Here is a 26,944-nt window from a genome sequence, read left to right on the forward strand (position 1 = left end):
CCCCGGTATTTTTTTACAATTTATTTTTAGTAACTATGGTCGGATCACATTTCCCATTACAATTATGGGAAATGCGATCTGCTTTACTAAAAATAAGTGATACTGGGGGTTGGAGTAGAATTTTACTAATTCTACTCCAATTGCCCTGTAATAACTATAGGTGAAACTAAAATAATGTGAAAAGGGTGTGAAAACACCCTTTTTTACTTTATTTTAGTAAAAATAATGTTAATAAATAGAGCCCAGAGAGAGAGAGAGAGAGAGAGAGAGAGAGAGAGAATGCAGAATATATCTGACAGCAGGACAGAGGTTCCTGCCCCAAAGCGCTTATAGATGAGATTTAAGTCACCAGAGGACATTTTATAAACAGATTGCTATAAGATGATGTCTTATTTGCTTTCCCTGTTTATGTGGCACATTCAAACTGACATCCACATCCCACTTATCAGACTCATCTAAGCTCTGTAGATTGGAAAATACTCTGCTTCATTACCCCCCAAGTGGGAAGTAAAAAAAGTCAGAATTGGTGTAAGCAATGACAATAGCTTCAACTTGGAATAACCTGAATTGATGGAGCGAGACCTAAAGTGCAGATCTGGTAGCTGCATGCATGCTAAGTGGAAAGACAGATGCTGTGGCTCTAGCGACAGCCGATTGGCTAGTGGCAGAAGACGGTTCTTAGAAGCCAGCTCACAATGCTTAGGCTGTGAATAGAGAAATATCCAGCCCGTAACAGCCAGCTGCTAACAGAGGCACTTCTCACTCTTCAAGCATCACTTCTGGATACGGTCTCTCTTATGCGTAACCCTCATCTCTTTAACAATAGGAAGATCATTATGACAACTTTGTCTGGGCATATCATATTTATTGCACCAAGGATCACTCTCATGGAACTGACAGTCGGAGCTTCTTACAAATAATAGAGAAACATTTGGACAATTTGTATGCAATTTAATGTTGAAGGAGAATCGATTTAAAGGTCATTTCTAGTTTGAAAGTGACGTTGAGATACTGAACCATCTCAGTGATCTAGCACTTTGCACTTCCATTGGTGAATGTAGAAGTGTGAAAAAGGAAGTGCTAACCCATTGAAGCAATATACTTCTTAGAATAGGTCTTTCAGGACGCTTTAAAAGAATATATCTAAGGCTATTCCACATCTGAAAATGTCGGACCAAGAGATTGAAGACTTTGAGGTAGACAGCATGTCAGACACCTCGCAAATGATCCCTGGCCTCCCTCCCTATACCATGGACGACCAGCTTCTCCCCCTGGAGTCCCGGAGCAGGTGGGGGTGTTGGATTTGGACTATGTTCGTGTCTGGAGCTAACTTTGTGGCTTTTCTTGTTAACTCCATCATCCTGGCTGTCATTTTCACTATTGTTTTGACTCCAACCATCGTTGTGGTTTATTTCGGCTTTAAATGCCACTCAAGGGTAAGTACATAAATATGATGTGCCTGTGACTCCTAGTCCTAGCTCCAGCAGTTATATAGTTAGCATCATGCCAAATATAGGACTTTACACTAATGGTACCTATAGGAATAATCTGCAAATGAAAGAGTTAAAAGTTTAATCTAACAAGCATTGGACTTTGAAGGACAGCATTAAAAAAGGTTCTCTGTTCGGTGCAACTCATTGTTTTTTTCTGCCAAAATCTGTTATTAACACTATCATTTCCAGCTCACAAGGTAACATGGAACAGTGCCTGATAGATAGATAGATAGATAGATAGATAGATAGATAGATAGATAGATAGATAGATAGATAGATAGATAGATAGATTGATCTATATCAATACTGTAGTAAGAGCATTTTCTTATCTGGTGTCATGTGGAGAGCAATCCTGTCTGTGTCAGCACCGATCCCTCTCACAAGTGTATGTGTCTTCTACATAGAATGGAGCACGATGCTATTTTACACCTGAGGAGACACTGAATAGAGAACCTTTGTGCCTCTTATTACAACACACGATGAGTGAGAGGCTCTAGAACACATGGCTCATTAGATTAATGCCTGTAATCCTATTTTATTGAGTTGACACAGGGACTGTTTGACAAGACACATTGGACATGTCTACATAAGCTACCGGTATATGCACATTCACATACTGTACACGTCATTTTACATTTATTCCTTCATCTTACTGTGATCATGGTGATGACTGACATCAGAGTCAGAATTAATAAATGATAATATACATTTGCCTGAGAAATAACTTTACTGAAGAATCCTTTACTTACCTTGGCATAAACATAAAGAACAAGGCACATGTGTGATTGATTATGTACTTTTCAGGTTGTTCTGCAATAGCTCCTCTTAAATCTGGACTTTCATTATGTCCCCAGCATGTATTATCCAGTCAAGGATGCTTAGCGCAGCAGTAGACAAATTGTGATCGCCACAATTATTAATGAGTTATTGAAAATGTTGTGTGTTAGAAGAATTAGCATGAATGCTAGAGTTTGTGGTAAACATTCAGTAATGCAGATTCCCTCCCTCTCTGTACCTCCAGTTCTTTCTTCAAGAGTATATGACAATGTTTATGTCTTGCTGTATATCTCCCTAAAAACATGGCATGCTATGCCTACATAATAGTTATACCCTTTGCCTACCATGCACACATTGGCTAATTTAAAATGGGTGCAGGCAGGGGTGCAGAGAGTGGAGGGGCGGGTACTAATTACCCAGGCCCACGGTTGATGGAGGGGCCCAGGTCCACCGCCGCCCCCCTCCTTTTTACCTGTTAGCAGCCCAGCACATTCTGCTTTGTGCAGGGTTGCAGTGGGAGACTGCTTGCAGCAGCAGCAGCAGCAGTTATCTTCTCTGCCTGTGGGGGGAGCAATCACACTGATCACACCCCCCACCCCGTTGGATTTGTGAAGTTTTTATTTTTCTTAAGGGTATGTGCCCACGCCTCCCGCAATTAGGCCATGCCCCCTTCCCCTGGGCCCAGGCCAGCTCTCTACGGCCCTGGGTGCAGGGTGTGCAGTGCACACGGGCCCCTTGGTTCAGGGTTGCCAACACCGTGCACCCATGTTTAACACGGAGTCCTGTGCCGGCGTTACAGAAGCAGCACACATCACAAGGGAAATGGTGTGGGAGACCTTTTACCGGAGAATTGCGCATGCACAGTAGAAAAGTTACCTGGACCATGGTGTAAGTCTACTACACCGGAAAGTGGAAGGTGCCAGCATGGAGTCTGCACACGAGACTCTTTAATTGCCCCTGTATACATATGTTGTTGTATGTTGTATGTTCTGATGTTCTCCCTTAAATCAAGAATGAGCTAGGCTTTCTGTCATCCTCTGCTTGCTTGGATACAGCAGTAAAGATTGAAATGTAAGTAGGGTGGGGACAAGACCACAGAACATAGTTCTGACTGTCATATAATGCAGAGAGCATCAGTGACTGCCATATAATACAGAGACCATTACAGCCAACACCATAGAACAGCGAACATCAATTACTTGGGAGCATACAGTAGTTATCAGTTTTTGTTTTGTTTTACAAAATAATGTGAAAATGAATGTTTTCACACCCTTTTCACATTATTTTAGTATCAGAAATGTATGAAAGGGCAAATGGAGAAGAATTTGCAAAATTATTTTCCAATCCCTTAAATTCACATATTTTTTGTAAGCAGATCGCATTTGTAATGAGAAATGTGATCTGTTCAAACTTATTGAAGTAAAATGTGAAAAAGTACCTGGAGGGAGCCCTGCGATAATAACGCTATGTGGAGATGGCGTTATGCAGGCTTCCCCCTGTTTCACCTACTCCAGTGCAGCAATTCCTGCCTGTTAACAGGGAAAACAGAGCCCTGAGTAGGTTTCTGTGATCAGCCATGTGTGCCTGATAGAACACAGGCTGATCACAGTGAAAACCCCCCACTGATCTCCATTCAGTGATTGGTGAGCTCCTCGGTGACCCAGTCTTCTGATCCGTGAAGTCCCGGCCGCATCCTCATTTTACTGCAGGGATCATGTGGCCAGGGTCACTCACAGCCATCAGATGGCCGGATCACCAAGGAGCCCACCGGGTCGCTGATCACCTGAACAGAGATAAGTGCAAGATGAGCAGGGGAAGAGCGGGGAGTTGGCAGTGCATGCGCAGGCAAAGTCTCAGGGTACTATGCATACTTTGTGCCAGCAAGTGGGCCCCTCCTCCTCTGCAGCATCATCTTCTCAGTGACATCTTCAGGAAGATGGTGAAGAACAGTGAAAGCAATGACTGGTGCTGTGCTATAAACTTGTTTGCTTTTGTCTTCCTGTATATCACTGGGGAGATGGCGCAGCAGAGGAGGAGGGACCCCTTGCTGGCACAAGCTAAGATGCAGGGCTTGGTGGATCCTGCTGCTCAAAGGACGGGGCCCCTAGGGTGTTAATATGCCTGCAATCTCTCCAGGTGTGTGATGCTTCTGACAGCAAAGTAATACAGTGGGACACTGGGACAACTACAATTATTGCATGCAACATGTAAATGCATAAGTGCTATTAGCATCTTGCAAGCATGACTAGTTTAATCAGAAACAAGAAATGTCTATTGTGCATACTGATCCCTGTGTACATTTAGAATGCACCATTTCTAGGGTGTATATATATATATATATATATATATATATATACACACTCACACATAAGTAACAGGCGTATCTGTGAAATCTATATAATTCTATGATAATGTATCATAAACTTACTAACGTGTATTATCGTATTTGTTACCTTATAATAACCTTCTTAAATACACTGTAACTTAACTTTTAAAAATAAAGACACAGATAACAGTGCTGGCGTTGAACATTTTATTGTCAATTTATTTTTGACAAGTCATTAAATTTAGACTATAAGTTAATAATAATAATGGTGACGGCACAAAAATAAACGCACAGGACGATAACAACTAAACAGCTCAAACAAACACACACACAAGCCAAGCATTGGTGATCAACTCTCCTTTACCTTCAACCACCCGTCCAGATGGTGTAGCCATTTCCCGTCCAGGACAATTGGCTGTTGCCTTGCTCCACTAAGCCTAACAATTAACATAAACTAACTCCAAGTGCCGTTCTTTTCCGCCAAGCAAGGCCTAAACCGATGCGACGCCACCATAACTCAAACCTGTAACCAGAAACAGCTCAACCAGCAGAAAAAATTCCTCTCAGACAAAATAACTAAACCCGCAGGACTAAAATGCACGCCATCTCCACGAAACAAATGTGCATTACGGAATTGAATAAACACATGTTCCACTACATCACCACCATTCTCCAACATGTACCTCACAACTGCAGTATTGACCTTCCTCCTAGCAACATCCAACTGCGCACCATAACCAGCATACATCCAAACACTCCTATGGACAATGAAGGACCACAACAACTTGCAGGAAGGCAGGGCTTCTGCTATCAAATGGATCTAATGACAATAGAGTGGAAATCCAACGTAGTGCACTGATCTAAATCATTTGCACCCAGAAGCAGCTTTTTATAACACAGAAAGAAAAAACACAAACAAAGCAGCGAACCACAGACACACCATATCGACAAGACTTGGAAACGTAACAAAGAGGGGGGAAGGGGGAGGGGAACAATGTAGCTAACCAGACTTGAGGCAAAAAACATAAAAAAAACCCGGACTAAACTAACCATTACGCGATATCATATAATTCAGAAGCCAATTGGGCCCCCGGGGACAAATTAGAAATTCCTCATAGACTCCCGCAGTAGGTCGGCGAGTGGTTAGGCCTCCGGTGAGCTACGTTGGAGCAAAAATAGCTAAACCCGGGCGAATATATAATCATAATGCAGCAAAATTCCACCGACCAAGGGATTCGATATCCCCGTCGTATAAGCCAGTAGAAGCCGCAGATCTAGCAACTCCTATTCTAAATGAGTGAGTACCGAACTCACCCGACTCGAGCCATGAAAATGCCAAACAACGCATCAAAACATGACAAAACTGGTATTTCGTAACCTGGGATCCATCCTCGTGCAACAACCATACCCCATACCGTTCGCCATGCATTAGCTCAAAGGCGCGCGCCAGCACCACCGGACATACTGCAGGATTGGGATATGGTTGAAGTGAAAGCCAGCACCCTCTACCAACATGGTATGTCTTGGAGCACCGTATTAGGCATTACATCGCATATAGGCATACAATTATATCCGCAATAGTGAGTGGTGGGTCAGCCCTCTTAGAGGGGACAACTAATTTGCAGACCCAAATAGCACCAAGAAGCGACATGGCAAAACCTAATTGAAACAGCAAGCATTTAAAAGCTGAAAAAAAAAAAACTGAAGGGACCGCAACCACCAAGTAAAGCAACATGGGAATATCAATGGGACACCTGAAGTCAACCACTGTAGGGGTCGACCTGGACAAAGCCCTCCAGGCCCACGAAATTCTGAAAGACCTGGAGGGGTTGGGCTTGTAATATAACGGAGAGAAAAACGACATGCCTGCTAAAGACCACCGTTACATAGCGAGTGAGCGCCCCTGCGAATACATATCGAAAAAAGTCAGCATGACTTGCTGCAAGCTATTTTGTGCCTGAGCCACCGAAACCCAGAAATGCACCCATTCCAGCCAACCAACCTGACAACAGCGCAAAGTCCTGGGGGCAATGGCCCTCAAAGCTAATTCCTTCATGCTGGCTTGATGATCTGTCAAACAAAAGGAGGACATGGGTCAATTGACAAATCGGCCTGAGGGGCTACTTCCCGGAACCAAAGTCAGTTGAACCACAACAGTGCATCCACAATCTGTACATTCTGCACATGCCAGGCAACAAATTGGACATTGAGCAGCAGGCAACGCAGAACAAATCTAGCTAGCAAAACGAACAACTGGAAGAGAGGACGAACTCTGATGGTTAATCGCATGCACTACGCCCAGGTTGTCGCAACAAAATCATACTAGCATTCCTCAAGCGGTCCTCCTAGAGTTCTAAAGCAACCGCAATGGGGAACAGCTCAAGCAACAACATGTTCTTAGTGAACCCCTATGCAGCAAACGTCAACAGTCAAGGTACAGCGCACCACGAACCGTCGAGGTAAGCTACAAGCCAGTCGCGCTAGCAGCATCAGTAAAAAGTTGCAGCTGAGTGTTACTGCAGGATGGGGTAGGACAGAAACACACTCTGTTGAACTGGGAGAGGAACACATTTACAAACTCGCAAGTGGTGCTTGATCTCTGCCGATAAACGTACAAAATAATGGGGACACCTGCAAGAGACCTTTCCAATCTCCGGGCAGAAGATCCTCCCCATGGGAATGACCCTGCAGGGAAAGTGGAAAAAGCCACAGCATGGACTGTACCTTATGCAGGGTGAGTTTACCCATGCCTAACACAACCACGATCGACTTGCTGAAATGCTCAAAAAGGCGCATGATATGGAACAGCCCATAGGCAAGCATTCATCCATGTAGAAACCATCCTGCAAGCAAAAACCAATGAACCTAATAGATTCTGCGTGCAGGTGCAAAGCCGGAAGGCCGATTCAATATAATCTTAGCCAGCAAGTCTACACTGCCAGACACGCTTACCAAATCTATTACCTGTCAAATGACTGATATTGCACATGACAAAACTCTGGAGGAATAGTGTCATTGAACGAGGAGCCTTGTGGACAAGACAGATACCGAATGAGCCTAAATTTACATAGTTCTTTCTTGGGTACGATTGCGAAAGGGGAAAGAACCAAAATCATTAGCGGAGGAGAGGGAAAAAGATCAGCCACCCTACCGAGCTCGACCTCTTTCATGACTTTCTCGCGCACCTAATATGAAAGATCCTGTGCTGATTTCAAAGTTTTTGGGGAACCGGTGGTAACAGACCAAAAATGGCAAATGGAAACCGTCGCGAAAACCCCAAAACAAAAACAAAAATTCAGCCTCAACCCTATGTGGATATAAGTTCAAACAATGTAACATCCGACTTAGATGCACCGGCGACGTCGCCTTACTTATACCCACCATCTGCTGCAGGGCAGCTGGTGGCAGGGCCAGCCTTGGTATGGAAGCAATCTTTCGCGGAGCGAGGGCCCCCACATGGCAGGCAGATATGCTGGAACCTGCAACGGTTACCTGCTGGATGGCTGGAACAGTTGACGGAATAGCATCTCCCCAGATTGGGTGACGTGGGGCCCCCCGTAAGGGAGGTTGTACATGTCTAGGAGCAGTGACCAAAGGACTGGGGGCTGGCTGAGTTACCTCCAGCCAAACTTCCACATCCTTGCAGCCAAAATCAATGACTGAGGTTCCTGTCTTTTTACACCGGTAGTACTCGTAATATTTTCACCAGGAGGGGTTATTCATGGATCTGAACACTGAATGCATTAAATGGAAATATCAAATTACATTCAAATGCTCCTGAGGGCGGGATTCAAGGTAGCACGACATAAATATAAAGAAACCCGCCTGCCAATTATGGTAGGAGCAATTAACCTCCTCACCCATGCCCCCCCCATCGCTTAGCTGCCCTAAACTGCTTCCTAGCTTTCGAGGTGAGGGTAAAAATAGTAATGTATTTCCCATGTTAATCCTATCATGAAACCCTCCGACGCAGCCCCCACAGAATGGCCTTGTTATCACAGTACACTACCCCACTTTAGATGCAGCAGGGGAAAGTGAACTATCCTTGCTAGAGGAATGGGACCTCCTAGACTTGCGCCGAGAATGGCGCCGGCTATGACGTGACAGTTTCCTGTCTCTAACCCCAGATTCCAAGCTGGAGGAAGAGGAGGAGCAACAAACGTGCCTGCTATGCCTTCGCGCAAGTGCATTGGACTCACCAAGAGGACCCGGAACATGCACCACCAGCCCTCTAACAACCGGCCGCAGCAGGCTCATGCACCATGACTGTCGAATATGTACCTGTGGGAACATCATCAACTCCAGAAGATATGGTAGTTGCAACAGACACCACAGGAGTAGGAGTACTAATAACAGGGTTAGGGGGGGAAGGGGGGATAGGGCTTTGAACACCCAGCGCAGGAAGAAGCTGGCCAGCCATGATCCCAGCTGCAGCCAAACATGAGAAGGTAATAGGTATGCAGCAACTGCTGAGGACTAATCAAGTGATGACCCAGGCATGGTGTGAAAGACTGGGATGCTAGCAAAGATGTCAAAAACGATGGCCAGATGTGACAGCTTATGGAGGGCAGCAATAGCAGCAGCCTGCCTGCCTGCACCACCGGCATGGGCAAGCCTAACAGCCCTAGTTTGTAAAGGGACAGGGCTGTCCACTGCAGCTCCAGAGATAGCATTGAACAGGGGCACTAAGGCCCACCCCCTAGTAATGCTGCAGCAGCAGCCTGAGGTGGGGATGAACAATCAATGGGGGAACCACCCCTGCAACCCCTTATAACATAGGGCACTGTGGAGTCAGGGACCAGGGTCTGGGGAGGCTGAATACCAGGCTTAGGGTGCATTAGGAGCCCCCCAAACTGGTTAAAAGAAGAAAAGGAAGAGGAAAGAAAGGACAGGGAGTGAATGAAGATGAATGAAAGAAAAAAAAGGGGGGGGGGAACAGAGAAGCAATAAGGAAGAGAGAAAGATAAAAAGGAAGCTGTAACTTTGAGAATAACAACTGCAAGGTGTACTTCTCTGTCCTGAAAATACTGGAACAAAGAGACAGATTTCCATACATCACTCCATTAAATACCCCATGACCACTCCCCATGAATTTTCATTGGCTGCATAAGACCAGCTAAACTTAAAGGGGCAATTGCCAACACCTTATTAAACTGGCAACACTCAAAACACTTGTGGTTTAATGTCCCTCATGCTTAATTGTCAGCCTTTGGGCTTAATTAGTTATAATAAGTGATATACACCTATGTGACCCTGTTAGCCGGTTACCGCATGTGCAACTATTTATTACCAGTTATTTATACAGAATATAATATAAAGAAAATGTTGACCAGTGAAAAAATCATTGATTTTCCTCTGTTATCACCATCCTGGGATGGCGACAGCAGAACAAGGATTAATTTCCCCATGCTTTGCTGCTGGTGACCTCTTGATGTATAGGGAGAAAATAGATATTTTTGCCCTTTAATCAATACATGTCTTGGTTTCCAATTATAACCTATGTATTATAAAATCATAATGTACCTTTTATTAGAGACTTAAATGGATATTAGTCACACTGGTGACTTCTAAACTTATTTATTTTACAGTAGTTAATGAGAATTACATTTAATATAAAGACAAATAATTATACTGTGAAGTTGATTGAATAAAAGAACACTGTATTTTAGATTCAATAAAGTAGTGAATAAGGATTTGGGGAGTCATTCATTTAATGCTAATTTGAAAAGTGTCTCTTTATGTGTGCACAGCTCCGCAGTATGAGACTATAAGGCACAATTGACTGCATAGCTTGCATTAAGAAACAGGTAGGAAAAACCTAAAACAATTTTACACTGAATTTAGAATTCAACTGAATAGCAATTTGGGTCTGTTTATTAATCTTTTAATACAGATCTATACTGTATATAAATTATAGTCTGACTGCTGAAATTTTATGTACAAGTTACCAGGAACTTGGAAATATATGCCTGTTCCCTCTGCCTTCTTACTGTCATATTTTCAGTGTTTTTAGGACCTGGCCATACTCCAATGTTGTGTTATACCTCTTCCTCAATTACATCACGCCCACCCCTTGCCCCTACATTATCTTAGGGGTCTATTTACTAAGCAGTGTTAGGAGAAGTGAAAAGTGAAGAGTGAAAAGTGATAAGGTGCCAGCCAATCAGCTCCTAACTGCCATTTTTCAAACACAGCCTGTGAGATGGCAGTTAGGAGCTGATTGGCTGGCACCTTATCACTTTTCACTCTTCACTTTTCACTTCTCCTAACACTGCTTAGTAAATAGACCCCTTTATGTGACAGGATTACTGTAGCACTTCTTTAATAAGATTGAAAGGAGGACTGTGCAAAGTTAAAGCCAACTCTACAGACTGTTGATCTTAGCTCTAAAACATAAACTAGGTAAAGCACAGAAATAATATTAATTTTATACTATCATACCTTAAATTTAAGAAGGATGTATACAGTACAAAGGGAAAATGAATTCAATTATGGTTAGAGAACCTTTAAAAGGGATAATTAATCTTTTGGTAGTGGAGTTTGCCTTAACTGAAACAACATGGATTCATATATTTCCTGTGCATGCAGCTAAGTATTATTTTTTATACACAGTGATTCTGGGACAACATTAATCTGCTTATAATTTCTGAATACAGACCAGCGCAAATACCTTTAAGTTATCCTGATGATCAGAATATGGCTTACAGTACTTCACACTTCCTTAACTTATTATGAATGCCATGTTTTTACAAGTAGCCTTGATTATTAAAGATTAATATTGAGCACAACATAAGCATGCTAGTCACCTTTCAGAGTCCTGAGGTGCAGATGGAGGGCAAGTGGGTTCCCTTTCCTCTCTACTTCCCCCTTATACTATATATTATGCTTGTGCTTGAGAATACATTGAATACTTGTTTTGAATATATTCTGTCTTGTATGGTTGCAGAATTCTTTTTTCACTTTCTGTCATTGAATTGGTCACCAGCCACTGATGCCATTGCCAGAGTGACTAAGGATCCCTGCAGCCACTTCTATTTCCAATGGTTATTATTAGGGGTGTGCACCGGCCACTTTTCGTGTTTTGTGTTTTGGTTTTGGATCTGGATCTTTCTTCGTGTTTTGGATCTGGATTGGTTTTGCCAAAAACCACCCTTCCGTGTTTTGGGTTCTGGGTTTTGTGTTTTGGATCTGTATTTTTTTGAAAAAAAGCATAAAAACAGCTAAAATCACAGAATTTGTAGGTTTTTCTGCTCCTATGCTATTATTAACCTCAATAACCTTAATTTCCACTCATTTCCAGTCTATTCTGAACACCTCACACCTCACAATAGTGTTTTTATGTCCAAAAGGTTGCACCGAGGTAGCTGGATGACTGTGCTAAGCGACACGAGTCGGCGGCACAAACACGTGACCCATCTAGGCGTGAAACTGCAGTGGCAGACAGGATGGCAGTTTGAAAAACTAGGCCCCAAACTGTACATAATGCAAAGAAAAAAAAGAGGTGCAAGATGGAATTGTCCTTGGGCCCTCCCACCCACCCTTATGTTGTATAAACAGGACATGCACACTTTAACAAACCAATCATTTCAGCGCCAGGGTCTGCCACACAACTGTGGCTGAAATGATTGGTTCGTTTGGGCCCCCACAAAACAAGCTGTCAATTAATGTGTCCCTGCACAAACTGGCTCTACGGAGGCAAGATGTCATCCTCATCCTCCTCATCCACCGATTCCTCACCCTCTTCAGTGTGTACATCCTCATCCTCACAAAGTATTAACTCGTCCCCACTTGAATCCACCACCACAGGTCCCTCTGTACCTTCTGGAGGCTGGTCTCCCTGGAAGAGCTGATAATTCATTTTGATGAACATCATCTTCTCCACATTCTGTGGAAGCAACCTCCTACGCCTTTCGCTGACAAGGTTCCCGGCTGCACTAAACACTCTTTCGGAGTACACACTGGAGGGGGGGCAACTCAGGTAAAATTGAGCCAGTTTGTACAGGGGCCTCCAAATTGCCTCTTTTTCCTGCCAGTACAGGTATGGACTGTCTGACATGCCTACTTGGATGCTGTCACTGATGTAATCCTCCACCATTCTGTCAATGGTAACAGTATCATATGCAGTGACAGTAGACATGTCAGAAATTGTTGCCAGGTCCTTCAGTCCAGACCAGATGTCCAAACTTGGTCCTGCCTGCCCTGCATCACCGCCAGCGGGTTGCTTAGGATGCCTAAGTTTTTTCCTGGCAGCCCCAGTTGCGGGAGAAAATGAAGAAGGAGCCGTTGACGTGTCACGTTCCGCTTCAGCTGACAGTGTGTTCACCAGCAGGTCTTTGCACCACATAGGCTTTAAACCTAGAATCGAGCACGGTGGCCAAAATGTAGTGGTCTGATTTCAACAGATTGACCACCCTGGAATCCTGGCAAAGCGAATGAAGGGCTTCATCCACAAGTCCCACATGCCGAGCGGAATCGCTCCGTCTTAGCTCCTCCTTCACTTTCTCCAGCTGCTTCTGCAAAAGCCTGATGAGGGGAATGACCTGACTCAAGCTGGCAGTGTCTGAACTGACTTCACGTGTGGCAAGTTCGAAGGGCTGGAGAACCTTGCACAACTTGGAAATCATTCTCCACTGCGCTTGAGTCAGGTGCATACCCCCTCCTTTGCCTATGTCATAGGTGGATGTATAGGCTTGTATGGCCTTTTGCTGCTCCTCCATCCTCTGAAGCATATAGAGGGTTGAGTTCCACCGCGTCACAACCTCTTGCTTCAGGTGATGGCGGGGCAGGTTCAAGAGTGTTTGCTGGCGCTCCAGTCTTCGGCACGCAGTCGCTGAATGGCGAAAGTGGCCAGAAATTTTTCGGGCCACCCAAAGCGTCTCCTGCACGCCCCTGTCGCTTTTCAGAAAATTCTGCACCACCAAGTTTATTGTGTGAGCAAAACATGGGACGTGCTGGAATTTGCCCAGATGTAATGCCCGCACAATATTGGTGGCGTTGTCAGATATCACAAATCCCCAGGAGAGTCTAAGTGGGGTAAGCCACTGGGCGATGATTTCCCTCAGTTTCTCTAAGAGGTTGTCGGCGGTGTGCCTCTTACTGAACCGGTGATACACAGCGTAGCCTGCCTTGTAACGAGCTGGCGTTTCTGAGATGCTGCTACTGGTGACGCTGCTGCTGTTGCTGCGTAAGGTGATACATCTACCCAGTGGGCTGTCACAGTCATATAGTCCTTAGTCTGCCCTGTTCCACTTGTCCACATGTCCGTGGTTAAGTGGACATTGTGTACAACGGCATTTTTCAGGACACTGAGGACACTTTTTCTGACGTTTCTGTACAGTCTCGGTATCGCCTGCCTAGTGAAGTGGAATCTAGACGGGATTTGGAACCGGGGACACACTACCTCCATCAATTGTCTAAATCCCACTGCACTAATGGCGGATACCGGACGCACGTCTAACACCAACATAGCAGTCAAGGCCTCAGTTATACGTTTTGCTTCAGGATGACTGCTGTCGTACTTCATCCTCCTCGCTAAGGACTGTTGGAGCGTCAATTGTTTAGTAAAAGTAGTGGTGTTCCTACTTCCTCTCTGGGATGATGAACGACTCCCAGCAGCAGCAACAGCAGCAGCGGCAGCAGTAGGCGTAGCAATGCAGGATCCTCCGGAGGAATCCCGGATAGGAGAGTCAGTCATGCCAGTGACATGGCCTGCAGGACTACTTCCGAGGAGGGAGTTGACGGTGTGGTTTGCAGGCGCTTGGATACAACAAAACAACGGGATTTAGGTGTCCCTGGACTGCTTACGGTCTTAGCCAAAGTTTCTGAACTTGACAGTAACTTATTATGAACACGCTGCAGGTGCCGTATAAGGGAGGATGTTCCTAGGTGGTTAACGTCCCTACCCCTACTTATTCCACCTTTACATATGGTACATATGGCAAGACAGTTGTTGTCCGGATTTGGATAGAAATATTGCCAGACCAAAGAGGTGGAATGTTTGGTCTTCTGCCCAGGCATGACCGTGATGGGCTTTTTCATCCCACGGACAACAACTGTCTCCCCCGGAGCCTGATTTAAACAAACCACATCACCATCAGAATCCTCCTCACCAACTTCCTCCTCAGCGCCAGCTACACCAGTATCCTCATCCTGTTGTACTTCAACAGTGACATCTTCAATTTGCATATCAGCAAGTGGACTGTGGGTGCTCCTTTCAGCACTTGCAGGGGATGTGCAAATGGTGGAAAGAGCCACCTCTTCCCGTCCTGTGCTGGGAAGGTCAGGCATCGCAACCACCACCACACTTGGACTCTCCTTGGGGATTTGTGATATCTTCTTAGAAAGCACAGTTCTTCGCTGTGCTTTTGCCAGCTTAACTCTTTTGATTTTTTTAGTGGGAGGAGGGCTTCCATCGTCATGTGAAGCTGAACCACTAGTCATGAACATACTAGGGATCGACCTTAGCCGTTCCTTGCCACTCTGAGTCGTAAATGGCATATTGGCAAGTTTACGTTTCTCTTCAGATGATTTCAATGTTTTTTTCAAGGTCATTTTCCTGAACTTTGTCATTTGGGATTGTATGTGCCCTCTACTATGACATTGGGCATCGGCCTTGGCAGACGACGTTGATGGCATGTTATCGTCTATGTCATGACTAGTGGCAGCAGCTTCAGCACTAGGAGGAAGTGGTTCTTGATCTTTCTCTATTTTATTTTTATCGGAGAAAGTTTGGTCCTCCATTTATGTTATATCGATTTGATATATACGTGCGGCTAAACACAGAAAATATTTTTTTATTTTTGCTGGAGAGTAGTGCACTTTGTGGGTTACACCAGCCTTTAAGAAATGAGCCAGCCGGCTCTTTACTTATGGGACACAGGCGCACGCTTGGCGCTGCTCCTTTGTTGATGCACGTGCGGCTACTGCGCACACAATTCACAAACACAGAAAAAAATTTTTTTTTTGGTTTGGAGTGTACTTTGGGGGTTACTGCACCCTTTAACGGTCAAGCCAGCTGGCCCTTTACTTATGACACAGGCGCACGCTTGGCACTACTTTGTTGATGCACGTGCGGCTACTGCGCACACAATTCACAAACACAGAAAATAATTTTTTTTTTGGTTTGGACTGGAGTGTACTTTCGGGGGTTACAGCACCCTTTAACGGTCAAGCCAGCCGGCCCTTTACTTATGACACAGGCGCACGCTTGGCACTACTTTGTTGATGCACGTGCAGCTACTGCGCACACAATTCACAAACACAGAAAATAATTTTTTTTTTGGTTTGGACTGGAGTGTACTTTCGGGGGTTACAGCACCCTTTAACCGTCAAGCCAGCCGGCCCTTTACTTATGACACAGGCGCACGCTTGGCACTACTTTGTTGATGCACGTGCTGCTACTGCGCACACAATTCACAAACACAGAAAATAATTTTTTTTTTGGTTTGGACTGGAGTGTACTTTCGGGGGTTACAGCACCCTTTAACGGTCAAGCCAGCCGGCCCTTTACTTATGACACAGGCGCACGCTTGGCACTACTTTGTTGATGCACGTGCGGCTACTGCGCACACAATTCACAAACACAGAAAATAATTTTTTTTTTTGGTTTGGACTGGAGTGTACTTTCGGGGGTTACAGCACCCTTTAACGGTCAAGCCAGCCGGCCCTTTACTTATGACACAGGCGCACGCTTGGCACTACTTTGTTGATGCACGTGCGGCTACTGCGCACACAATTCACAAACACAGAAAAAAAAAATATATTTTTTGCACTTGGGGGGAGCACCCCTGATGGACAGAGCACCCCCTGGACAACACTACAGCACCCCTTTAGGACTGGGACACTGCACAGGACTTTGGAGTGGACACAGCCCCTATGGAGAACTGACTGCACAACACAGTCCAGCCAGCCCCTATGGACTTTGAAGTAGTGGACACAGCCCCTATTAACAACAGCAGCACAGCACAACACAGCCTGCCCCTATGGACTTTGAAGTAGTGGACAACAGCAGCACTACACTACACTACACAGCCCTAACTCCCACCCTCCCTCTTCACTGTCCACAGCTGAGTGAGAAAATGGCGCCGACGCGGGTACCTTATATAGGATCCAAAACCCGCGAGACTCGGAAGGCGGGATGATGACGTTTTGCCTCGATTTCAGATCCGAGTCAGGTGGGAAAAGTCGAGCCTGACTCGGATCGGACTCGGATCGGGGGGGCACGAGGGGGTTCGGATTTCAGAAATCCGAACCCGCTCACCCCTAGTTATTATATGCTCACACCTAAGCGAAAGAACATAAAGGCAGTGCAGGCCAAAGGTGTTAATAGTTGTGATCATTGAAGAGCGTCTTATGTTTTCCTTCTTCCTCTGGTCCTGGAGACTGTTTCAAACATATCCATACACCAGTACTGTACCAACAGGTGGCATTTTATCAGAGGGAGCCTCCATGGGCATTCTCCATGGGGGCCCCCTATTGAAGAAATTGTACTAGAGCATGCGCAGAAGACTCTACCAGATTCTACAGTGCGTGCGCAATACTTTCCAGAAAAAAGTTGCTGGCACCATTTTTATTATGATTTCTTTATAAATATGTAGGCAACATCGCAAATTAAGTAAATTCATGTGAACCACACACTCTGCACCCATTATAGATACACAACTGGTACCAACTTGCAGCAGGTATTATTGTGGCAGAAGGAAAGAATGGGCTTGAATAAAAATCTACGCAGATTATACGCCACATGAATATAAATCTGTCAGACTGAGGGTACTGTACATCTTACTACTGGTAAACAAGTACAGAGAACTGATGAGAACCAAGTCATGGGTACAGTGTTGGACTGGAGCGTGAAAGGATCACCAGGGGAATGCAGTGGGTAGGGGCCCATGCTTTGGAGTGTGGTCAGGTACCACAGCGAATAAGGCCAGCCCCCACAGAGGCTTGGACAAGAGACCATGCAACTGACCATTTATTACAGTAACAATGTATAATTCTAGTACACAGTCTGGACCCTGACATTAGAGCAAGTAGTCTTGGCAAGTCAAATCTTCATTAAATGCCAGACCACTCAGTGGATACTTAGGGCTCTATTTACTACAATCCGCATTTGTAAAGCAGAATGTAGTGTGATTTTACCGACTGAATTCGCATTGCAAATTCATGCAATATCACAGGGATTTACTACAATTCCCTTGCAGAGACAGAGCTTGCGAGAAAGCTGTCCCTGCGAATCCCCTCTGGAGCCTTATCACGGTATTTTCACCAAAAATACCATGACAAGTGCCCCGCACATGCGCCGACCGGCCGCCACTGCTACCCCCCTGTCACCAAACTCCGGCCCTGTCGCTAAGCCCTGCTCCCCGTGGTCGCAGACTCCCCCCCGTGACCCACCTCCCTTAATTACACTTACCTGCAGTTATCGGGCCTCCGGTGATGTCCTCTGTCGCTCCGGTCAGCTGACATCCCATACTGCACTGGGACTCTGTCAGGTGATGACCATGCCCCAGTGCAGCATGGGAGACCAGCTGACCGGAGGGAGGACATTACCGGAGCCCCGAACTCCAGTCTCTGGACTCAGGTAAGTTTGTTCTTTTGTTACTTTTTTTTTTACAGTGAATCAGCGTGTGGTCTGTTTAGACCACACAGCTGATTACTGGGGCCGGCTCTGGGCTCTGCTCTGCATGTTAGAGCGGAGCAAGAGTCCAGTAACTGGGGGAGACCCTGGGTAACGCCTCCAGGTGGCGTAATTATCACAGGGCTTTCCCGGTATTTTTTCACATTTTATTTTTAATAACTTTGGTCAGATAACATTTCCCATTACAGTAATGGGAAATGCGATCTGCTTACTAAAAATTAGGGGTTGCAGTAGAATTTTACGATATCTACTCCAATTTCCCCTTTAGTAACTGTAGGTGATACTAAAATAATGTGAAAAGGGTGTGAAAACACCCTTTTTCACATTATTTTAGTAAAAAGAATGTTAATAAATAGAGCCCTTTGTCCTCTGAGCAAGTTCATTCTATCAGACATTCATGGTAACCTTTCCCTGTGATTATATGCGAGTCTATCTGATGTTGGTTTATTTTTCTATATTTGCTATTGTTTCGCTTTGCCTTTTACCATTTGTTTGCTGCATCTATTTATCTGTTCATGATGTTTCCCACCGGTGATTCTCTGGCTGTCTCAATGGTTTACATATGAATCCACACTGTAGCTCTCTGACATCTGGCTTATCTGCTCTGATTCTATTACTCCTAACTTATGTATGGCTACTAGAGATGTGCACTGACCCCCGTGTTTTGGTTTTGGATCTGGCTCTCCCCTGGTTTTGGATCTTGATTAGTTTTGCAAAAACCTCACCTCTGTGTTTTGTTTTTCGGTTTTGGTTTTGAATCTGGATTTTTTTCTTAAAAAATCATAAAAAACACTAAAATCACATTAAATGGGCCTAGTATTATTAACCTCAATAACATTTATTCCCACTCGCTAAGCTGCAGCAGTGGGTGGCACAAACACATGGCAGTTCAACTTCAAACAAGACACATCAGGAAACACTTTTATTATTCAAGAAAGGCCTGAGAGAGTTGGAGTATGTATGTAGTTGAAGGCAGGGCAGGGACAGGAAGGGTTGATTGGTAGTAAATTTAATAAAAATTTTTGATTCCAAAGAAAATTTATGAGGGAGAAGGGGAGGAGGCATTTACAAAAAAATTTTTATACATTCACATCAGTTCTTGCCACAGAATAATCCTTGAGCATGGCTGCTGCTGCTGGGAGTGGATTTTATCATCCCAGAAGGGGACCAGGAAGATTTCTAGCAGTGCTTTCCACAGGAAAAAGCATTTCCCTACCTGTACAGGGACATTTAAAAAAACAGAGTTAGTTAGTGGCCTCAAGCGTGAGATCTATGATTTAAGGCAGGGGTAGCCAACCCTGAGAGCTACCAACAGTGCATGTTTTCCAGGTCTCCTCACAGAATATTAACTGTAATAATTAACTCCACCTGTGGATCTTTCCAAATGTATTGATGAGTAATGAGTACACCTGTGCACCAGCTAGGTGGTCTGGAAAACATGAACTGTTAGTAGCTCTCGAGGACCGAGGTTGGCTACCCCTGATTTAGGCCTTACGTTGTGTCTTTCTTGAGAATCATGCACCTGCTTCTGTGGCTAGGAGTGGATTTTCATCCCAGAAGGGGGGCAGGAAGAGTGCTTCCAAAAACAATTGATTTAAATAATCCTTTGGATTAGTGGAAGTAAAGGCATTTCCCAACCTGTACAGGGAAATTAAAAAAAACAGAGTTAGGTAGTGGCCTTCAAACTATCATTGTTCCCACTGTCCACTTAACCATGTTACTTTGATATGTGAACAAGCGGAACATAGCACTAAATGCAACATTTCAGTTTAAGGTTTAAGTTTTACGTTGTGTCTTTCGTGGGAATTCTTGAGCACCATACCTGCTTGCTGGGAGTGGATTTTCATCCCAGAAGTAATGAAGACATTGTTTTTTCTTCCCAATGGACACAGATCTGAAGAGAAAGTGATACATGTAAATAACTACTGGCAGTCAAAAAAGGCAATTTGGGGGTAATTTTAGTTTTACTAAAGTTTCTAAATATGAAAAGTGTTCATGTTGCCCATAGCAACCAATCAGATTGTAGTTATCATTTCTCTATTGCATTCTATAAAATGATAGACAGGATCTGATTGGTTGCTATGGACAACATGAACAGTTTTCATATTTAGAAACTTTAGTAAATAAATATACCCCACGCTCACAAAAAAATAGTTTTTTGGGGGGGGCAGCATCCCGTTGACAAAAAGCAGCACAGCACCCCTGTGTACCTACGCCGATGATAGGTGTGGCTAACATGCACACACAAAAAATTGTTTATTTTTGGGGGGACAGCACCCCTGCACTTACGCCACTGACATGTGTGGCTAACACACACACAAAATAATAGTTTATTTTTTTTTGTCCAGCAGCCCCTTCACAGACAGCAGCACAGCACCCTTGCGCACCTACGCTGATGACAGGTGTGGCTAACACGCACACAAAAAAAAGTTTATATTTTTTTGTTTGAACACTGGGGATGAACCCCTGAGACAGCAGCCCCTTGACAGACAGCAGCACAGCACCCCTGCGCACCAGCACCGATGACAGGTGTGGCTAACACGCACACAAAAAAATTTTTTTTTTTTTTAACACTGGGGTGAACCCCTGAAAGAGGCAGCAACCCCTTAACAGACAGCAGCATAGCACCCCTGCGCTGATGACAAGTGTGGTTAACACACAACATTTTTTTTTTTTTTCACACTGGTTGTGGGTGAAGAGCACCCCTGAAGGACAGAGCACCCCCTGGACAACACAGCACTACAGCCAGCCAGCCCCTATGGACAGGACAATACCCAGCCCTATGGACAGGACAACAACCAGCCAGCCCCTATGGACAGGACAACAGCCAGCCAGCCCCTAAGGACAGGACAACAGCCAGCCAGCCCCTATGGACAGGAGAACAATACCCAGCCCCTATGGACAGGACAACAACCAGCCAGTTCCTCTATAGACAACCAGGGGCGCCGAGAGGGTGGGAGTGGGTACAGTTTACCCAGGCCCAGGCTTCCAGAGGGCCCGGCGGGGCCCCGTGTCTGGCACTGCCCCCCCCTCACTTCCTCCATCCCTCTGCAGCAGCCCAGCACAGCACACAGTGGAAGATTGCTTACGGCTGCTAAGCAGCAGCCACAGCAATCTCCTATGCCTAAAGGGGGGACCAATCACACTGCTCATGCCCTCCTCTGGCTTTGCGCCGGGCTGAGGGGCTCACAGCGCCCCCTACCCGGTGTGCGGTGCTGCAAAACAATGTTTGTTTATTTTTTTCAAGGGGGCATGGCCACACCTCCCGCAATTAGGCCACGCCCCCTCTTTACCGGGGCCCTGCGTGGCTCTCTACGCCCCTGTAGACAACAGCCAGCCCTTATGGACAGGACAACAGCCAGCTCTTATGGACAGGACAACAGCCAGCCCCTATATGGATAACAGTAGCCAGCCCCTATGCACATCATCAGCGTGCAACAGCACAGATGACAGCTCCCTCCCTCTTCACTCTCCACAGCTTGAATGAAAAAATGGCGACCTTTATAGAATCCAAAACCCGCGAGAATCCAACAGCGGGATGATGAAGTTTTGCCTTTCGTTTTCAGGCGGGAAAACCCGAGCCAACTCGGATCTGCCTCGGATCCCTGCAGTTCGGGTGGGTTTGGTTCTCAGGGAACTAAACCCATTCATCCCTAATGGCTACCCATCTGGCACCGTGACCTCATAGCTCCCACTTTTGTTCACTGACCCTTGGCTTAAGTATGGCTACATACAGTACTCTGCTTCTCTTACTCTTGGCTTAGTGCAGCACATCAAACCTGACGATGTTGCATGTGACTGTGGGAGCGCATATCATGCATACACACTGCACAATATGCACAATGCCAATTTGTCATTCCGATTTTGGCCAAATTGAAATGACTTTGCTCCCGTGTATACTCGCCATAAGGCTTCATTCCAGAAGGTGTCTGTTCAACTTCAGACTATACAAACAGGAGCCAGGTACACTGGGTCAGAAGGATTTTGGTCAAAATGATAACTTTTGTTAAATATGGCCATTTATGTATGTGGACAAATTAAGCATTGATTAATTCGCCTGGTGTTTGCAGGCTGCTGCAGGATCAGCCCATATGGGGCCAGCATATACAGATATATAATAAGAAGAATTATTATTTGAATTAGATGGTGGCAACCTGTTTGTGGGGAGTTTAGACAAATATGCATATATCTAGGGATACATTAATTCATGACTATTGCAAGTCACACAAACATAATTTATTTTAATTCCCGAGCGATTGCATTTTTTCACAATCACATCTCATTTAATCGTGTGATTATAGTACACATTTTTTTCCTACAAACTTTGTGCGGTACTTTAACTGGTTTTCTTGTTGGTTTTGCAAAAACATTTCATTCTGGCCAAGTTGGTGCGATTCAGTCATCTGACCTAATTACCAATTTGACCATAAATGTGGCATGCTAAATGGTGCAGCAGGTCTGACCACTCGGATATCATGCGCAAGCTGCTACATATTTTCAGCTTGTCCAATAATAATGCAATCAGTCCTTATCCAAAGTTGATCTGACTTTCTTTTGCAATCTTCTGAGCGCGGACAAAGAGGGCAGTGTGACTCCTGAAACGTTACGCTATGTAGTTTTTAGTCCCCTCTGCATAGCAGCAGCTCATATGTGAGCCCTCTATTTATCATTGATGTACACAAACTACCTGTGTTGGTTCCCATAGGCAAACGCAGGGGGGGTTTCCGTCTGCCTGAAAACCCCCCTCCCCAGCCCACACCATGACCACAATAGAAATAGTAATATAATAGATTGTTACTAGCGCTGCATGTTCTCCACAGTATCACAAATGAAATAATTAGCACCACCTGTGGATCTTTTAACATGTATCAGCCAGTAATAAATAACCTGTGCACCAACTAGGAGATATGGAAAACATTCACTGTTAGGGATGTGCTGCTATAGAGCTCAATATGTACATACAGTATATGTCCAGGGCAGTGCTAGGTTATTCTGCTGCTCCCCCAGACTCCTGGACTTGCTCTAATACTCTGGTATGGTGTCCACCTCTAAAATAAAAACATTCAGCTCAGGCAGGATGGCCCTACTGCCGCATTTAATGGCTTACTGTGATTGCTTGTCCTCTATATGCTGGAATTATGACACAGAATACACTTTGTATGACGTAAAGCTGGATAAGTGTTAATTATCCCCTATTCATGAACTCGTCACACTCACTTTAAAATCAAGCATTTGGAAACCCCCCTCTAGAAATCCTGCATTTGCCACTGGTTCCTATGATATTGTAGACTACTTTATGGATTGGAAGGTTTGTTATCTACTAATAAAGTGCTGGGTTTCTTTTTATCAACTTTGATCTTGTTTTAATATTACTCTAGTTTCACTCACTGTACATGTCGGACTATATGAATTAAAAAAGTCAGAAACTGAACAGAAACAGAGAAAATACTAAAGATGAAACTTATAAGGAAACGTATGCTCTCACCTTGAGTCTCTTGCTCATTTTTCTCTCTGAGATTACAAGGTCTCTCAAGCAAGGACATCTAGCTTTTGTACTGCTTATAGCTGCGTCAAGCTATTATATATTGGTACATTAGGGTCTGGGAGCATTAGCATTCTTACCATTAATTTATATAGCACTAGCCTACTCTACAGCGTTTTTCAATAGGGAACAAAGACTGGCTAATACCAAGCAGACAAAGGTAGGAAATACATGATAATCTCAATAGCCAAGACCGTAGGAAGGATTGAGGATGCAGATGGAAATGTGCATGGAACATAATTAAAGAGGTATGGACACAAAATAGCAGCGCCTACTCCTAGATCGGACAAAAGAGCAAAAAACTCCAATCCGCAAAATGGAAAAGCCACAATTTATTTACTCAGCGTGGATAAATAAACACAGTATAACAATAAAATTAGGCCCCAATGGGCAAAGTTATATGGTTCTATACAAATAAATTTATATGCGTATATTATAGAACTAGGGACCTGATTCAGAGCCGCTCGCTAGGATGCATTTGCTCGTAGCTGCCGATGGTTCGCATTGTACGCATGCATACACATCGCAGTGTGCGTGTGCAAACCAGTGCGAGAAATCGGGAAGTGTTCGCTCGCTGTGCATAGACTGCACAGCTGAGTGAGTGACAGGAGAAGCCGTTTGTGGGTGGTAACGGGCTGGCCATTAAAAACGGGGGAGTGGAGGTGCTAACGCAGGAGTGGCTGAGCATCTCAGCGCCATTTCCGAGGTGTGCATAATTTAGACGCAGTGTCATAGTACATGTCACTTGGCTGGATTTTACACTGTGCTCGCAGTGCTTGCGGTAGGGTATGGTCAACCACAAGCGCTGCGATCGCATCCGATGGTACCGATGGTTGCATACACTTCCTGGAGATGACGTGACCAAGTGGACGTCTTAAGACAGGCTGGTGGGTGTCTGCGTACACAATGCGATCGCACGCCAAGACATAGTGGGCATGCTAATGCCTTGCTGTGCGATCGCCTGGCTTCCCAAATTTGCATACGCCTTGAGTGAGCGACCACATCTAGCGAGTGGGTCTGAATGAGGGCCAATGCGCACAATGCGAACCATCGGCAGCTACGAGCGAACGTACCCTAGCGAGCGGCTCTGAATCAGGTCCCTAGTTCCATATATCGTAAAGTGAATAAAAACAAATCTCTATTGATGTTCTTACAGTGGCTGCAGTCACTTATATCTGAGCTATATATAAGGATGGTATGTACTAAAGGCTGAAATGCGGTCAAAACTTTGAAAATCCTCGCTTTTGGAATTTTGCCCACATTTCCATATATACCAAGCTCCGGAATGCTGTGTTGTCCATAAAGGGGCTGGAGCTGCAGTACATAAAGGGGAGCTGCTGTCTTGTCCTGTCCATCAAGGGGCTAGTGTCAGGTTTGGATTAATTTTTGAACCCGGGGTGGATGCTGGAGATAAAACTGGAACGGGTTTGCAATATTGAAATGCAGCATGTTTAATGGGAGTAATGGAATTCATGAAATTGTGGCAGAAACAAACAAATCCGAGAGATGTGTTGCAGAAAAATAAGTCCAATTAGTGAGGCTGGAAACAGGTGTTAGGCTGAGAAAACAGAAATCCAATGGAGGTGTAACTGAGACACAGAGATCTGATGTGCTGGAGTGGGCTCTGAGGCCCTGGCGGCTGCTCGCAGGGCTTGTGGGCATCTTTTTTTTTGGTCTCCCACAGCTTGTGCGAGCGGCCAGGAGACGGTCGCGATAATCGCGATCATCGGCCTTGCAACGAGACCCTGGGGTAGGGTCTAGCTGCCACAAGGCCGAGTGGACTTCCTGCTCTAATAGAGCTCTAATAGAGCAGGAAGTCCACTACTGACATCAATAGTGATGTCAGTTGGACCGCCCAACAAACACCCGGAGTTCCATAGGGAATGCCTGCATTTGTGCAACCACCCCCCCTACCCGCCCACAAAACGGGGCGAGCTGTCACTCACCATCGACAGCCGCCCCATTTCGTTGCGAGCCCCGTAGCGACTGAACTTCAGTGGCTCAACGGGGCTTGCGTACATGCATGCCGGATGCGGCGCATGCGCTGTGCAAATTATCGAGCCGCTTGCGAGCCGCTTTGAATGAGCTCCTGAGTCCGGAGTGCTGGAGGGTACATAAACCGTGGGGTGAGTAACGGGGTATAGTAGGGTAGGTATCTGGGAACAGCCTGTGATGGAGACAGAGCAGGAGACGGAGCACTGCTGGGACTGCAATTATCACACTAAGCTAAGGAGCACAGAGAACTCTCACACAGCTTGCGCTGTGTATACGTTGCACTGGCAACTAGAGGGCCTGCTGAACACCCTTTAGTACCATGGGAATGTGCATGATAGGCTGCCGAAAGTTAACACAAGATGCTCCAACCTGATTGACCCTTTCAGGTCATATGTCCAAAACCAAGATGGCGGCGCCCAGCAATCCCCAGCGTGGCAGTGCTGCCAGTCTTACCTGTCACCACATGGCTTGTACCCCTCAGACAGAGTAGGAACAAAAACAGGCCCAAATTATGTGATTTTAGCTGTTTTTATAATTTTTTTTTAGAAAAAACACAGATCCAAAACCAAAACACGCAAGGGTGGTTTTGTAAAACCAAATCCAGATCCAAACCCTCGAAGGAGATACAGGTCCAAAACCTAAACCAAAACATCCCTACAAAATACCACACTCCTTTGGAAGAAATTAATTTTGCATCTTGTTGCTGTAACAATTGGGATGCATGTACAGTTCACCTCAGATGCTTGCGCAGCGCCTAAAACAACGGCCAAGCATGTTCATATCGGCATAGCATGTGACTCTGAATCAGATAGAGATAAAGGGGTGTATGTACCAAGCGTAAGGGGCAGATGTACTAAGCTCTGAAAGTGATAAACTGGAGAGTGATAAACGGCCAGCCAATCAGCTCCTCACTGTCAGTTTTCAAACACAGCCTGTAACATGACAGTTAGGAGCTGAGTGACTGGCACTTTATCACTCTCCACGTTATCACTTTCCAGAGCTAAGTGTATCTCCCCCGCATAGTGAGAGATATAGTGGCCTGAGATAAAGTACCAAACCAATCAGCACTTAACTGTCACTTTACAGGTTGTGCTTGAAAAATCACAGGAGCGTTTTGGTTGGTATTTTATTTCTATCCACTTTATCTCTATCCAAGAGATAAAGTGGATGGAGAT

The 26,944-nt window shown here is 45.1% G+C and overlaps 1 protein-coding gene across 1 annotated transcript in view; it reads left to right on the forward strand.

Moving 5' to 3' along the window:
• The first annotated feature begins 1,166 nt into the window (after positions 1–1,166).
• TMEM278 (transmembrane protein 278) overlaps positions 1,167–26,944 on the forward strand; it is a 278,939-nt gene continuing 253,161 nt past the window's right edge. The window contains exon 1 of the mRNA XM_088458651.1: positions 1,167–1,436. Coding sequence (XP_088314777.1) covers positions 1,167–1,436 — 270 coding nt within the window. The remainder of the gene's footprint in view (positions 1,437–26,944) is intronic.

The sequence above is a fragment of the Taudactylus pleione genome, unplaced genomic scaffold (assembly GCF_031769625.1).
Source record: "Taudactylus pleione unplaced genomic scaffold, aTauple2 ptg000845l, whole genome shotgun sequence".
Classification (NCBI taxonomy): domain Eukaryota; kingdom Metazoa; phylum Chordata; class Amphibia; order Anura; family Myobatrachidae; genus Taudactylus; species Taudactylus pleione.